This window comes from Suillus fuscotomentosus (assembly GCF_016647785.1).
Source record: "Suillus fuscotomentosus strain FC203 chromosome Unknown F5891scaffold_34, whole genome shotgun sequence".
Lineage (NCBI taxonomy): Eukaryota > Fungi > Basidiomycota > Agaricomycetes > Boletales > Suillaceae > Suillus > Suillus fuscotomentosus.
Window position 1 is genome coordinate 246054 of NW_024539546.1, and position 13584 is coordinate 259637.

General features: G+C 48.8%; 6 protein-coding genes across 6 annotated transcripts; 4 read left to right on the plus strand and 2 right to left on the minus strand.

Moving 5' to 3' along the window:
* Positions 1 to 6: 6 nt before the first annotated feature.
* On the plus strand, positions 7 to 2034 carry F5891DRAFT_1110897 (translation elongation factor EF-1 alpha; the record flags this gene model as incomplete). The annotated part of the gene is made up of 9 exons (XM_041363713.1): positions 7 to 95; positions 281 to 326; positions 376 to 510; positions 564 to 658; positions 709 to 921; positions 970 to 1106; positions 1158 to 1475; positions 1528 to 1940; positions 1997 to 2034. Exons 2-9 carry the CDS (start codon positions 293 to 295, stop codon positions 2032 to 2034), a joined length of 1383 nt encoding a protein of 460 aa, XP_041224756.1. The 5' UTR covers positions 7 to 95; positions 281 to 292.
* Positions 2035 to 2250: 216 nt separating this feature from the next.
* F5891DRAFT_418731 (dienelactone hydrolase) lies at positions 2251 to 3975 on the minus strand. The gene is made up of 12 exons (XM_041371759.1): positions 3703 to 3975; positions 3621 to 3636; positions 3437 to 3567; positions 3350 to 3375; positions 3268 to 3297; positions 3153 to 3213; positions 3073 to 3101; positions 3010 to 3018; positions 2817 to 2957; positions 2744 to 2761; positions 2619 to 2690; positions 2251 to 2567 (listed from the first exon to the last, which is right to left on the minus strand). The coding sequence occupies exons 1-12, from the start codon at positions 3815 to 3817 to the stop codon at positions 2391 to 2393; spliced, it is 825 nt and encodes a 274-aa protein (XP_041224757.1). The 5' UTR covers positions 3818 to 3975; the 3' UTR covers positions 2251 to 2390.
* A 219-nt stretch (positions 3976 to 4194) lies between these two features.
* Positions 4195 to 5115, plus strand: F5891DRAFT_954100 (uncharacterized protein; the record flags this gene model as incomplete). Its single annotated transcript, XM_041375233.1, has 3 exons — positions 4195 to 4306; positions 4365 to 4527; positions 4578 to 5115. The coding sequence occupies 3 exons, from the start codon at positions 4195 to 4197 to the stop codon at positions 5113 to 5115; spliced, it is 813 nt and encodes a 270-aa protein (XP_041224758.1).
* Positions 5116 to 5235: 120 nt separating this feature from the next.
* On the plus strand, positions 5236 to 6485 carry F5891DRAFT_1129124 (uncharacterized protein; the record flags this gene model as incomplete). The annotated part of the gene is made up of 5 exons (XM_041364362.1): positions 5236 to 5530; positions 5585 to 5707; positions 5758 to 6185; positions 6238 to 6337; positions 6391 to 6485. The coding sequence occupies 5 exons, from the start codon at positions 5236 to 5238 to the stop codon at positions 6483 to 6485; spliced, it is 1041 nt and encodes a 346-aa protein (XP_041224759.1).
* Positions 6486 to 7475: 990 nt separating this feature from the next.
* On the plus strand, positions 7476 to 9549 carry F5891DRAFT_1164698 (Thiolase, N-terminal domain-containing protein). The gene is made up of 11 exons (XM_041365364.1): positions 7476 to 7714; positions 7772 to 7826; positions 7876 to 8074; positions 8122 to 8188; positions 8234 to 8332; positions 8381 to 8654; positions 8708 to 8805; positions 8861 to 8937; positions 8986 to 9023; positions 9076 to 9439; positions 9507 to 9549. Exons 1-10 carry the CDS (start codon positions 7505 to 7507, stop codon positions 9222 to 9224), a joined length of 1266 nt encoding a protein of 421 aa, XP_041224760.1. The 5' UTR covers positions 7476 to 7504; the 3' UTR covers positions 9225 to 9439; positions 9507 to 9549.
* F5891DRAFT_1189993 (general amidase) lies at positions 9318 to 11417 on the minus strand (the record flags this gene model as incomplete). The annotated part of the gene is made up of 9 exons (XM_041367237.1): positions 9318 to 9439; positions 9507 to 9658; positions 9712 to 9882; positions 9949 to 10007; positions 10063 to 10531; positions 10578 to 10720; positions 10772 to 10884; positions 10939 to 11098; positions 11154 to 11417. The coding sequence occupies 9 exons, from the start codon at positions 11415 to 11417 to the stop codon at positions 9318 to 9320; spliced, it is 1653 nt and encodes a 550-aa protein (XP_041224761.1).
* Between the last annotated feature and the right edge of the window lie 2167 nt (positions 11418 to 13584).

A 13584-nucleotide genomic window follows, 5' to 3' on the forward strand; every position in this document is an offset into this window, starting at 1 on the left:
AGGTATAACTATCGGCGAAATCAACAGGCTCTCTCTTTCTTTCCTACCACCACATCCCATTCCTCTGTTTTTTTTCTCTCTTTCTGTACACTTAAGTGAGTCTTTTCTTTTCCGATCTTTCAAAAGATCCTGGTTACTAGCGCGATGCATCCCCTGATGTCCTTATCATCATCGCGCGATGGTATTCTGCGATTTTACATCGCCTGGTCTCTGATTACTATGATCACTGCCAATCCACCTTGTTGAAGGATCAATCACTAACGATCGCTCCATCGGACAGAAATCCTTCAAAATGGGAAAGGACAAGATTCACGTTAACGTTGTCGGTATGTATCTCACCATCTACATCTAGCTCATTGATCTGATCCATCACAGTCATCGGCCACGTCGATTCTGGTAAATCCACCACCACCGGTCACTTGATCTACAAGTGCGGTGGTATCGACAAACGTACCATCGAAAAGTTCGAAAAGGAAGCTGCTGAGCTCGGCAAGGGTTCCTTCAAATATGGTGAGTGACTAGATAATCTAGATCTCACTAACGTCACTGATAACGATCTTTAGCATGGGTGCTTGACAAGCTAAAGGCTGAGCGTGAGCGTGGTATCACGATCGACATCGCTCTATGGAAGTTCGAGACCCCCAAGTACATGGTTACCGTAGGTTTTTTGACAACTTTCCAAGTAATATCTACTTATGAATTTTCCAGGTCATTGATGCCCCAGGACACCGTGATTTCATCAAGAACATGATTACTGGTACCTCCCAGGCTGACTGTGCCATCCTCATCATTGCCGGTGGTACTGGTGAGTTCGAGGCTGGTATTTCCAAGGACGGTCAGACCCGTGAGCACGCCCTTTTGGCGTTCACCCTCGGTGTCCGTCAGCTCATCGTTGCCGTCAACAAGATGGACACGACTAAGGTATGCATCGACACTTCTAACAATACATCCACTTACACTTAAAATCAGTGGAGCGAGGACCGTTTCAACGAAATTATCAAGGAGACTTCCACTTTCATTAAGAAAGTCGGCTACAACCCCAAGGCCGTTGCATTCGTCCCCATTTCTGGCTGGCACGGTGACAACATGTTGGAGGAGTCCCCCAAGTCAGTTTTATTTGTGTTAGCTAGTTTATCGCATTCTCATGTCTTACACAGCATGCCATGGTACAAGGGCTGGACCAAGGAGACCAAGGGCGGTGTTGTCAAGGGCAAGACCCTCCTCGATGCTATCGATGCCATCGAACCCCCTGTCCGTCCTTCTGACAAGCCCCTTCGTCTTCCCCTCCAGGATGTCTACAAGATCGGTGGTATTGGTACTGTGCCCGTCGGTCGTGTGGAGACCGGTGTTATCAAGGCTGGCATGATCGTCACCTTTGCTCCTTCGAACGTGACCACTGAAGTGAAGTCCGTTGAAATGCACCACGAGCAGCTTGTTGAGGGTCTCCCCGGAGACAACGTCGGTTTCAACGTCAAGTCCGCATTTGTCATTTGTTCCCCTGATTTTCACGCTTATATATATCTTTAGAAACGTTTCGGTCAAGGATATCCGTCGTGGCAATGTTGCTTCTGACTCCAAGAACGACCCCGCCAAGGAAGCTGCTTCCTTCAATGCTCAGGTCATCGTCCTCAACCACCCTGGTCAGATCGGTGCTGGCTACGCTCCAGTGCTTGATTGCCACACTGCCCACATTGCTTGCAAGTTCGCCGAGTTAATTGAGAAGATCGACCGTCGGAGTGGAAAGTCCCTCGAGGCATCTCCCAAGTTTGTCAAGTCTGGTGATGCTTGCATTGTCAAACTTGTTCCCTCTAAGCCTATGTGTGTCGAGTCCTACAACGAATACCCACCTCTGGGTCGCTTTGCCGTCCGTGACATGAGACAGACTGTTGCTGTTGGTGTCATCAAGTCGGTCGACAAGACTGACAAGTCTGGCGGAAAGGGTGGGTCTTCCAGCTATCCTTCTGCGAATAAACTTACTGATTGGTGTTCTCTTTAGTGACGAAGTCTGCGGAGAAGGCCACCAAGAAGAAGTAATAGATGTAGAACTGCCGTTTCCATATTTTTTTCTTTCCGGCCTTCTGCTGTTTGCTGTCTCTCTGGTGCCGCCCATACGGTATTCATACCTGCAATGTGTTTACTATCATCATTTGTATGCACGGTTAACGAAGCTGGCAGCGAGGTCATGACCAGTGGCCTCGCTCGCCTGTTTACTAATGTCGCGGAGATATTGTCTCGAATAAGAGCGAAGGGACTTAATTGTATCAATATTTTTATCCATCATGGGTCCCCTCTTCCATCGCAATCAACGTGTATCGAAACTTCCCAGAATCTGACGGGTTCTTCGTTGAATTCATATCTCATTAACATTGCCTACGATATTTATCGCGGATCTAGCATACGTGCTCGACTTGCTCTCCTTTGTCGACTTTGGGCCCAAGATCTCTCCCGACGGTTCGGTCAAACACCTCCATCATGAATGTAAATAAGGACCGCGTGAGGGCAGCATCCCATCGACCTTTGGAAGATTCATCTCTGATGAACGCGTGTTGCGCCTGCACTTCCAGAAACTGTATTTGTGGTGAACATTCTAAAAATGCACGTGAAATCGTGTAACTTACAGAGCAGGGCACCCTAGCATCCTCAAGAGTCTTGCGGATGAGATCACGACCTTCGCGAGGGACATGCGTGTCCTAGCGGCACTAAGTTCAAACACGCGCCTCTTCTCCTAAATGGCTTCACGTACCTGTTTCCCGAAGATCATCTATGAAAAATTTCAGCATGGTGTCACTGCCCTTCTCGATCGCAATCAAACATACCACGAGTTCACCTTTGCCTGTCATATCCCCCTTGAGAACACGCGCAAGAGAGTTGTCATTTTTGCCTTTGCCAAGGGTTGCACTGTGAACATCAGTCGCAAAGAAGCAGACCGAGGATAGTACACGGGGATCAAAAGCAGCCTTTACAAGGGTTAACGAAAACTGTTAGTAGCATCGTCGCCTTATCGCTTACCCGAAATGCCTGTGATCTACATATTCAAAGATGTGGTACTGCAGGCAAGGCTGATAGACGCACCAAATGCCCTCCTAAGCACATTCCTGTCGCTGAGGGACATTTCAATGTCTAGTATGTAAACGGAAGGCACGTTGACATACCTGCAATGCGACCGTTGCAGTTTGACAAAGAAACCAGAAGATCGACGGAGAGCGTAGCATCCTAGACCACACCTCATCGGAAGTCTGTCGACAACAACAGAACCAGGAAGCTGACCTCGTCGTACGCAGTTACGTCTTTCTCGATCTGACACGAAAATAGATGAGAATGCAAAGCGTGACGATATGAAGTTGCTTGCCTTATACCTGTTCCCCCTATCAGTTCCTGATATTGACAATGATAAGCAACGAATGGAAGTGGCAAAGATGAAGAAAACGAGACATGCCTTCCGTATCGTACGGAATGGCCTCTGGTCCCTCAAATTCATGATAGCTTGATGGGCAAGCGACCACATATCCCTGGCTCGCGATCTGACCAGCGAACCTTTCCACTGGCCCTGTCACTTGATAGATTTCACTGACGAATGTGAACAATTGTGCGTGAGTTCAGCCCACCGAAATCAAACCCACCTGAAGCACACCACACCTATTCTCGTCCGCAAGCACTGGATCAGCTTCAAGAGAATAAGAGCGGTGATGACATGCGACTTACCGGGAAACTTTGCTTGTGGGTAATTTGGAACAACAGGAGAGACCACAAAGATACGGATTGGACGCCCGTTGTCGAGTTTGCTAGGCACGTCGTGGAATGTTTTGACGATGAGCATGGCTGTAGAGAAGTGCTCAATGTGGCTTCAGGTAGGTCGAGAGAACAGTTCAACCCACGTTCGATAAAGTGTGTGAAGCAAGCGAGTTTGAGGATTTCCCCAAGTCAAACCTTCAGTGTCTTCAAGCACAGTCACCATCAATGATCATCCTCAGCGAAACTTGTTTGCCTCGAGCACTATCCATTGCACATGCATGGGCCTGCACTTCGAAGGCAGTTGCTGAACTTCCGAATCCCGAGGCAGCACTGCTGTGCAGTGTGGATCGCATTATTGTTGTGCCTGCCTAGACAAACGTGCGATGAAAAGTTGCTACAAATCATGGCAGTGAAACTACAAGCTGTTTCATTCTCACTCCCATCCATTTGCACGGTATAATCATGACAGAAGCTGATGCGCGCATCCGGTTGTATGAGGCTTCCGATGACAAACGGGTCAAGTTCAGCATCGGAATGGCCTCAATGGAGGGTCTCGCAGTCGCGAATCGAAGTGGTATGTGTTGTGACTGTCGTCCACTTTTTCGCGATGAGTTGACCAAAAAATCCTGTAGCTTTTTTCCACCCATTCACGCTTAGTACCTGGGTGGCCCTGTCATGCATCATGATCCAGTATCTCAACTGGTGGCCTAGACCGGAGTACGGGTTCCTAGGTTATTTGCAACCTTTTCCAGCTTTTGGATGTTGGGGCGCCGTTATACTCTACCTCATGGATTGGTATGTTGATACGCACACTTTACGGACCGCTCAATAATTTAACTCGATAGGTTCAACCGCCCACACTTCGAAGATGCGTCTCTTGACTTGTTGCGAAGACCAGATGTCGCGGACATCGCAAACTATTATCGGCGATCTCCCTCATCAGGCCTTTTCATCCTCGAATATGCCGGAAAGTTCGTCGGTCTCATAGCTATCGACGCGTCCAAGGACTCTCAGTCACAAAGCACGCTTATGGACAAGGGAAAGCTACCTTCATCCCTGAAGTCGAAGCATACAATGCCTCAGGGAACATCGTCCGTCGCCACAATCCGTCATTTTTATATCGAGGAGCCATATAGGAAAGCTGGGATCCAAAAGGACCTGCTCGCACATGCCATACAGCATACATTCAAAGCGGACAATACAGTCAAGGAGATCAAGGTGACCACTACTTCCCTGATACTGTATGCTCAAAAGTGCATCTACGACGCCGGGTTTGCTTTGGAGAAGCCTATTGGCAAGTTTGGTGTTTATGGGTGGAAACTTGACCTGCTCGTTCTCGGAGGGCACAGTGGGAAAAACAAGATGTTGTTTCGTAGAAGTTAATTATTTACAAATGTCGTAGTAGTTAGAAGGAAGTTCAAGGAACGGCTATATCGAGGACTTCACTTCCAGCGACTTGAGCCATATCATGTTGAAGCAACTTGGACTCACCACAAAGGGAAGATGTCTCTATTCTCTTCCATCATCAACAACCCAATAGGATTAAAACCACATCAACCACTGATTATCCTTCAGTCGTCTTCCGCACAGACATGTTATCCCATCTTGAGGAATCTGATCTCAAATTTCAGACCGACTACCCAGACTCTACTGTTTTGCTTCCTGCATCCACCGTCAAGCTTGATTAATGTCGATGAGGCTCCAAACATCATTGCGTTCGACTTCACTGGGCGAATTCCCGGCTATGACGATCCGCGGCGCGGCCCCCAGGACGAGATACTGACTCGCATCAATTCTGGTGAGTATCAGCGCGTTTGATGAGCACGATGATCAGACTGGTAAAATCTTGTAGTACCTCCGGGATCACTGAATGTGATCATCGACTCTGTGGATACATTGAGATCTGACCTCGGATCCACGCCAAAAACTTACAAGTTTATTCGGACACTCCTCGGGCTAATTACAACGCGTTCTGGTGTGTTTACAGCACGACTGATATATATGTGCCTACTTATGTTCCTCAAGAACCTTCGATCCTCACATTACACGTCCAGCCCAGCCCTCTTCTCGAACTACTGACTCAAACTTCCCTATCACCAACACTTATTCATCTGACCGCGCATCCCCCAGCCATCATTACGCACATCGCCTCTGCATATCTTACACATCCTCCACCAGTTGGTCCGGCAGATAAATTCTGGAGTATCTTCATCCCCTTCTCTGAGCGTATACATGAAAGTGAGCGCCTGGTCTACGGCCCCGAAGGCAATGGGACGAGTGCCGGTGCATGGGTAAGCAAGGGCACAAGGGAATTTGTCGTGGAGGTCCTTGTAAGGGGTGGAGTTAAGCGCGGTGTAGAGAGGACTGTCGAGGGCTGGAAAGGAGATGTACCGTGCGACCTACAAGCTCTTGGCAGCCTTAAAAGCATTTGGACTAGGAGAAAAACGGAGGAGGTGAGCGCGAACGCCACCTTGACATGAAATCTTATACCTGACCACACTATAGCCACGACCTGATCCAACGCAGAACGTATCATTTAATCTAAATCTCACGCCATCACAGGAGAGATCGCGAGCCCAAGTCCCCCTACCTTATGCACACGAAGGTGGCGCTTCCTTCATTTCTCTATGCTTTACGTCATTTTAATCTCGACTTCAGGCAATCCTGTTACAACAACTGGGGCGATTCTGTATGACCCTGATTCTGCCGACGATATCGATGACGATGATCCGGATGAGGACTTGGATATATAGACTATCTCTATACGCGTACGCAGCACCCGTGACAATGCAAAAAACTGTCGTCATCGTGCTTCCATGACGTCGAGAAAGAACGGAGTAGATGTGAGACAACCGTTGGTCCTGTTGGCAATCCAAGATCCAGTCTCCTTTTTTATTTTCTCTCCTGTATACACCTGCGACATACTATGTCCAGCTCTGATATCTCTCTCGTCGCGGTTTGGCCTGACCAGCGCCAATTCATCATCGTGGATCGCATGGCATATCACGAGCTACCTAACCGTACAGTAATGTGGCTTCGCTTCGTTGGCACCTGGATTCTCGGCAGTATCTTCAGTCCGTCCAGTTTCAGGTTATTCAACACACTGCATGCGAATGACCCTTGTGGAGAGGTTGAGAGCAATGGATCAGCCGCCATCATCCCTTGTGTTCCAGGAGAGGATCGTTTCTTTTATCTACATGTCGAGGGTGAGCTGTGCTTTTTCATCGCCGCTGTCCTAGCTGATTGTCTGTAATCAAGCTTGGGTTCCATATCCAAAATTTGCGGATGATACCGGTGATGATGCTCTCGTGGCAGTGGGTGTAAACGCTCTTGGTGTTCTGAGTCTTCGTTTATATTGGCACTTCTAGGATTCCGAGTCTGACTCTAGCTCTGATGAAGCTGAAGAAGCGGACGTCCTACACACTCCCAATTTGCCGAGTTCCCAATGGCTGCCAGGAGGGTTACTAGAGGGCGATGATTTAGATGAACTCGAGAGCAGCGCGGTTGCGACAATAAGTCTAGAGAGCCAATTGCGGAAATTTTCTGTAGCATAAAACTATAGCTATCTATCTACTTATTGTACATGCGGGATCAGTCTTTTATAATCCCGACATATGCACTGCTGAGTGCTCGGTCTTTGTCGTATATATTAGGTTAACGCGAACTTCCGTGATCCGATTAATATCATCGGCCCGGCGCTCGTAATCATTCATATGATCCATAAGTACATAAATCTCACACTCAATGCCTTTTGAGGATCCCAGTTTTCTTCATGTTGGCTAGCGCTGCGGTCCTACGTGCTAGGATCACATCTACGATGCGTAATGTCTCTACACATAGCGGCAAAGGCATCTCTGCGGTGTTGCAGAAGAACCCAGATGATGTGGTCATTACCTTTGCAAAGCGTACCGCGATGGGGAGGAATAGAAAGGGTCAATTCAAGGATATTCCAGTGGATGAAATGATGCAAGCTCTGCTCAAGGTTGACAGGTTGTTTGTGGATTATCTACAGTAACTCATAAAACCTTTGAAATCTCAGGCGACCTTTGAGAAGACAAAGCTGGACCCCGCGAAACTTGACGACATTTGTGTTGGTAAGTGGAAGCCATACCCTGCTATGTATTTCTGTTGAACTCTCTGCAGGCACATGCCATCCTCCTTCTCCAATGTACTCCTCGCGGGCTGCTGCTCTCGCATCCGGCATTCCTCATGATGTTCCTATCTCGACAGTGAACAGGCTATGTGCATCCGGGCTTATGGCCATCCGAAACATTGCCCATGCTATTCAGTCAGGGGAGATATCTATGGGAATGGCAATTGGAGTGGAGAATATGACACTGAAGCGAGTCTCCAATAGTCCATGGTACACTAATGTTAATCTTCGCGCAGCCCTCGTCCTACGCCTATTATTGCTGAATCTGTGGACAAAATTCCCCGTGCTCACGACTGCATCCAAGTGTGTCTGGCGAGCTATATCGATCAAATACTGATTTATCTGTAGCCTATGGGTTGGACGTCTGAGATGGTTGCTCAAACCTACAAAGTCTCGCGACAGAAGCAAGATGAATATGCCCTCATATCACATACTCGCGCAAACAAGGTCTGTACGTCCAAAATTCTCCATGTTGCATCTTAATCGTGAGAACAGGCGATGACCACCGGTATCTTCGCTGAGGAGATTATCCCGGTCGAAATCCGAGGGACTGTGATATCTGTTGACGACACAATCCGGCCTGGCGTGACGACGGAGATGCTGTCTGGGCTAAAGCCTGTGTTCCAAGATTGGGGCAATGCAGCTACCACTGCTGGAAACGCCAGTGGCATTGGCGATGGTGCCGCGTTATGCATTCTCACGACAAGAGAGCGCGCAGAGAAGGAAAACATGGAAATTCTCGGGAAATGGATTGGAAGTGCAGTCGTCGGTCTGTTATTTGTTGTGCGTGTTTGAGGATCTGTTGAACTGTTACTGGTGAAGGTGTCGAGCCCCGCTACATGGGTATTGGTCCCATCGCCGCTATCCCTAAGGTCCTCACGCAAGTTGGTCTCACTAAGGATGATATCGACATCTATGAGGTCAAGCACTGTCTTCTATGTTCTTTCTGTTTGTGGCTTAACGGCTCTCGCATAGATCAATGAAGCATTCGCTTCGCAATTTGCATACTGTGTCGAGGAACTTGGCATTTCCATGGACAAAATCAACCCGAAGTAGGTCATTCCAGTTGGAGTACTTCTGTTCTGATACTTGGTCGGCAGTGGTGGGGCAATAGCCGTGACGCACCCTTTGGGAATGAGTGAGTCTCATCGTTGTCTTGAAGTTTCGATAATTCATCTACAAATTATTAGCTGGCCTTCGTCAAGTTGTCACCGGTCTTACAGAACTCCGTCGGAGAGACAAACAGTTGTTGTGTACAAGTATGTGCGTCGGCAGTGGCATGGGTGCGGCAGGTATCTTCGTGAACGAGGCACAACCATTTCGTGAAGCGAAGTTATAGTTTTCGAATTGCTTGTATCTCATCGAGGTGTAGGTGTATTGTACATATTCATCACTGCTTTCTCGAACAAGTCCCGGATGGTATATCTCGAATTTATTTGGCCGCCGCCAGCGCCGCATCCACAATTTCTGTCATTTTTATAACTGCCTCTTCCTCCAGAGTCCGACCGACAAGTTGCAAACAAACAGGAGCGTTCTTGAATTTCTCTGGGTCATCTAAATCAATCGTTGGCATCAGACATCACTGATCAACTAGGGGTCATTCAGTGCTGGCGCTACTCACACATTTCGTAAATGTCCTGATCGAACTGGTCATAGAATCTATGAGGAAGGTCCTTCTCATCGCGAGCATCGAGAGTGGGGTCGACAGTAGTCACAGGAAAGACCGTAGCGGGATAGTCGAGCACATTCCAAACGGTAGTATAGTTGGTGTACCTGTGTATCATCTCATTGAAAATTCGAGACCCCGAAATTACAAAGATACTCACCTATTCTTCCCATGGGGTGGTGCAGCAAACGGTGCGGCTGGACAAATGATAGCATCGACAGCCCGCCCTGTGCCGGTCTCAGAGGCAGTTGCGTTCCAGTGGTCCATATATTCTTTCCGGATATTCTGACGCAGTTTCTGCACTTGCCAGAGCTGATATGCAGTGATACCACTATTTTGAGGACGGAAGGATGCCGTAGTGTCTTGGTCCAGTTCCATCGTTGCAATTATCGGCTACCCTGTCACAGAGGTTGTGATCAAAAAGTCCTCGGCGGAACCGGCGTTCCAGATGTCCCACTGCACGGTATTCATTGGTCAATAGATTGGCGAAGTGAAAGACACATCTGCTCACCGCAATTTCTCCAAGCAATTTGTGTTGGATGGGTTTCCAGTCAACAACTGCCCACTCAATGAGTACAACTCGGTAGGGGAACAGACGAGAAAAACCTTTGTGCCCAGCCTTCTGGAGAGCCGCTTTGGTCATTTCCAGAGACCTCCTGATAGGTGGGTGGGGAACAACAACGCCGTCATCCCACATGATCGCAAAACACAAATCCTTGCCAGATCCATGGTCCGCGAGTTCGTACTCGTCTTCATCCCATTTCTTTCGAACCGCAAGAGGGTCCTTGAGCCATGGTTTGGAGTCAACGACAGCTTTCATGAAGACTTTGAGTCCGGATAGACTGTTTGTCATAGGACCGAATACGGAGAGAATCGAGTCTTGGCCCTCAAGTGAGTTGCGGGCACCGCAGTACGGTACACGCCCGTATGACGGCCTCAGGCCGTATATGCCGCAGAATGCAGAGGGAATACGAACAGAGCTGTCGGGAGGTTACTACCAGTGATACTTCCAAAATTTTGTCATACCCTCCGATATCAGAACCGACTCCCAATGGGCTTCCTTTGAGGGCAATCAATGCACCCTCTCCTCCTGACGACCCACCTGGGGTCAGGGAGACGTTGTGTGGGTTAGTTGTCCGACCGAAGACACTGTTGAAGGATTCTGGCCACTAAAATTACTTTGAGCACACGAGTAGGATTCATTTTCAGGGTGAGCTCACCATAAGTGCCTGTGGAATGTTGGTGCGGACAAATGGCACGGCTCCGCACTCGATCAGAACGTCGACCAACACTGCATTTTTCTCTGCATACTGCCCAATCCACGAGACATAACCTAAAAACCCAGCGAATCACAACGCGTTAGGTCTAGACCGGGATTGTGACTTACCCATAGTGGTTTCTAGTCCTTCGATACATAGTTGGTCCTTTAGAGAGATTGGCAGCCCGTGAAGGGGACCAACAACCTTCCCGGTCTTCTTCAAGTAATCATCAAGTTCAGCCGCTCGGGCCAATGCGCGATCAATAAAGATTTCCGTCAAGCAATTGACCTTGGCGGCCAGTTAATGCCACATCATCGAGCAAATGCCTGGCAACTTGGCTTACAAGCTGATGGGCAACAATGGCCCTCTTGGAGAACGCGGTGGTGATGTCTACAGCTGTCCATTCTGCACTTGCAAGTCTCTTCAATAAGACATCCACCGAAGTATTGGTGATCTCAATTTCTCGAGCACTCAAAAGGCCACAGGACTCTGGAAAACCAGTCACATCTAAGGTAGAAAGTGGAGGCGGGGTGACAAGCCATTCCTGTGGAATAGACTTGAGCTGCCTCTGTTTCTTCTCTGCGACCAAAGTAGTCCAATGCGGCATATGGATGGCGTTGGGGACGAGAGTGAACGATGAAGTTCAGACCTAAAAGAACACCTCAAGAGTAGATAAGACATACAGGCAGCGGATAAAGGAAGTCCGTGGCTAATCTTAACAGCGAGATAAGACCGTAAGAATGATTGGCTTGAGGGTCAGATGGGTGCAGAGCGCGCGGAGAAGGAAAACATGGAAATTCTCGGGAAATGGGTTGGAAGCGCAGTCGTCGGTCTGTTATTTGTTGTGTGTCTGAGGATCTGTTGAACCGTTACTGGTGAAGGCATCGAGCCCCGCTACATGGGCATTGGCCCCATCGCTGCTATCCCTAAGGTCCTCACGCAAGTTGGTCTCTAAGGATGATATTTTGATACAACTTCGAGCACTTCTCCCCAGATTTTTTTCGATCACAGTCAGCTCGACGGCCGACCAACGTACAGCGTCAACTGTTACCTGGTTGAACTCTGCTCTCCGCAATTGTCAGAAAAACGCTACCCTTTTATGTGGGAACGACGAATTTTCCAGGTAGGCTACGAAGCTGTCCTATGTTCGGCATACCATCTTCTGCTTGGATTATCCTGCTAACAAATAGTGAAACCCAAGCGAACAAAGCAAAATGCTAGTTCGTAACGGTGAGGGCAAATTCGCCAACTGGCATTGGTGCAAAGTCCTTTCATCATGTGGCAATCTGTAATTTGATATGTCCAGTGCGCCGACAGTCCATTCAGTCAATTTTGACGTAGAACTGGTACCCCAGACATGCCAAATGTCCATAGATTGTGTCCAGCTGGTCGCTGGCTGATGGTAGTAAATATATGTAGATATGGTCCTGGCCAGTCCTGATTCTTCTCGTGTGTGTCTTAGTGTAGCAGCAGGTCTGGCCAGAAATCTTAGACATCAGAACACTGGCCAGACCTGATGTTACATGCATCATGGTGTATGTACATCAGAAAACGAGATAGCTGGAGCGCAAGAATATATCAGGCCAAGTCATTTGTACAACATGATGAAAGAGGATCGCAAGTCAACAACTTGTAAATATGTATCGCATGATAGCAATACGACGTAGAACTACACACCAATATGAACGAAAACCACCCTCTGCTCCAGCGGCACTGCCGTCTTCACGGCGTGCGTTGTACGATTGAGTGCCCAGGCCGCCTTCGTACAGTCCATCACACCTCCATCCTTCAAATCTAGGAACATAGTATTCTCGTAGAAGGCTTTGACGACATGTTGTGCGACAGAATCGTCGACCTGCCACAGCGTGCCAATGACGCTCTTGAACCCCGAAAACTGAAGACCAGCTGCGAGGTGAATCACTTCGTCCGGAGTCTCCTCATCTCCGACGGCGGTATGACACGCTGATAAGAACGCGAATTCGGCGTGCAGAATATCTCTCTCCGTGATATTGAGCAGCGTTAGATTTTCGTCTCATGACGAAATGCGAATTGTAAGGCTGCTTTGGGTCCTGCTTGCCATGACAAGCTAGGTCCACCCAGGTGTTCTCTTGCAAAGCTTCGAGCGCACCTGCTCGTGTGGCTGCGTCGCCAGATATACTAGTGTGTTTGGCCGTCGCATGGACGAGCTTATGGACAAGCTCGAGCTCGCTGTCGACAGCCAAGAGCGCCTTGCCTTTCCCTGCACCCGGTTGACCTTGTCCGATTGCCACGAAGGATGGAGTGACACGCTTCTTGATTATCTGTCTAGACCTTACCAAAGCCGAAAGTGTGGGCGTGTATAGAGATCCTCCAGGCATAGCTCCCTAGAGCCATCTGGGTTGGTTCGAAACGGGTGAGCTGCGTGGAGAGGAATAGATGTGAAGGCTGCAGTTGGACACAGCCAGATTCGACAGTATTTTAGTTTCAGATCATGCCAGAGGACGTTGACGATGGGTAGCATGATCTCGTCCCATACTGTCCGCAAAAAGACTATTAGATCGTTTCGCGGCACTTTTGGGCCCAGGGCAGATGCGTGTCGTATTGCCCTGGCGACGCGGTCCTTGAGGTTCGTCAGATCTGCAAGAGTGACAGACGGCAAGGGAACGTGATGGGGGTCTCCTGACGTCGGAGCGATGATGGCGCTGCATGAGTATTTGCTAGCAATGAGGATGATGACCGGGCCCCGGCGGGCTGCCGCTTGCAGGTCTGCATACAGAGGTGGGAGCAGGAACCGC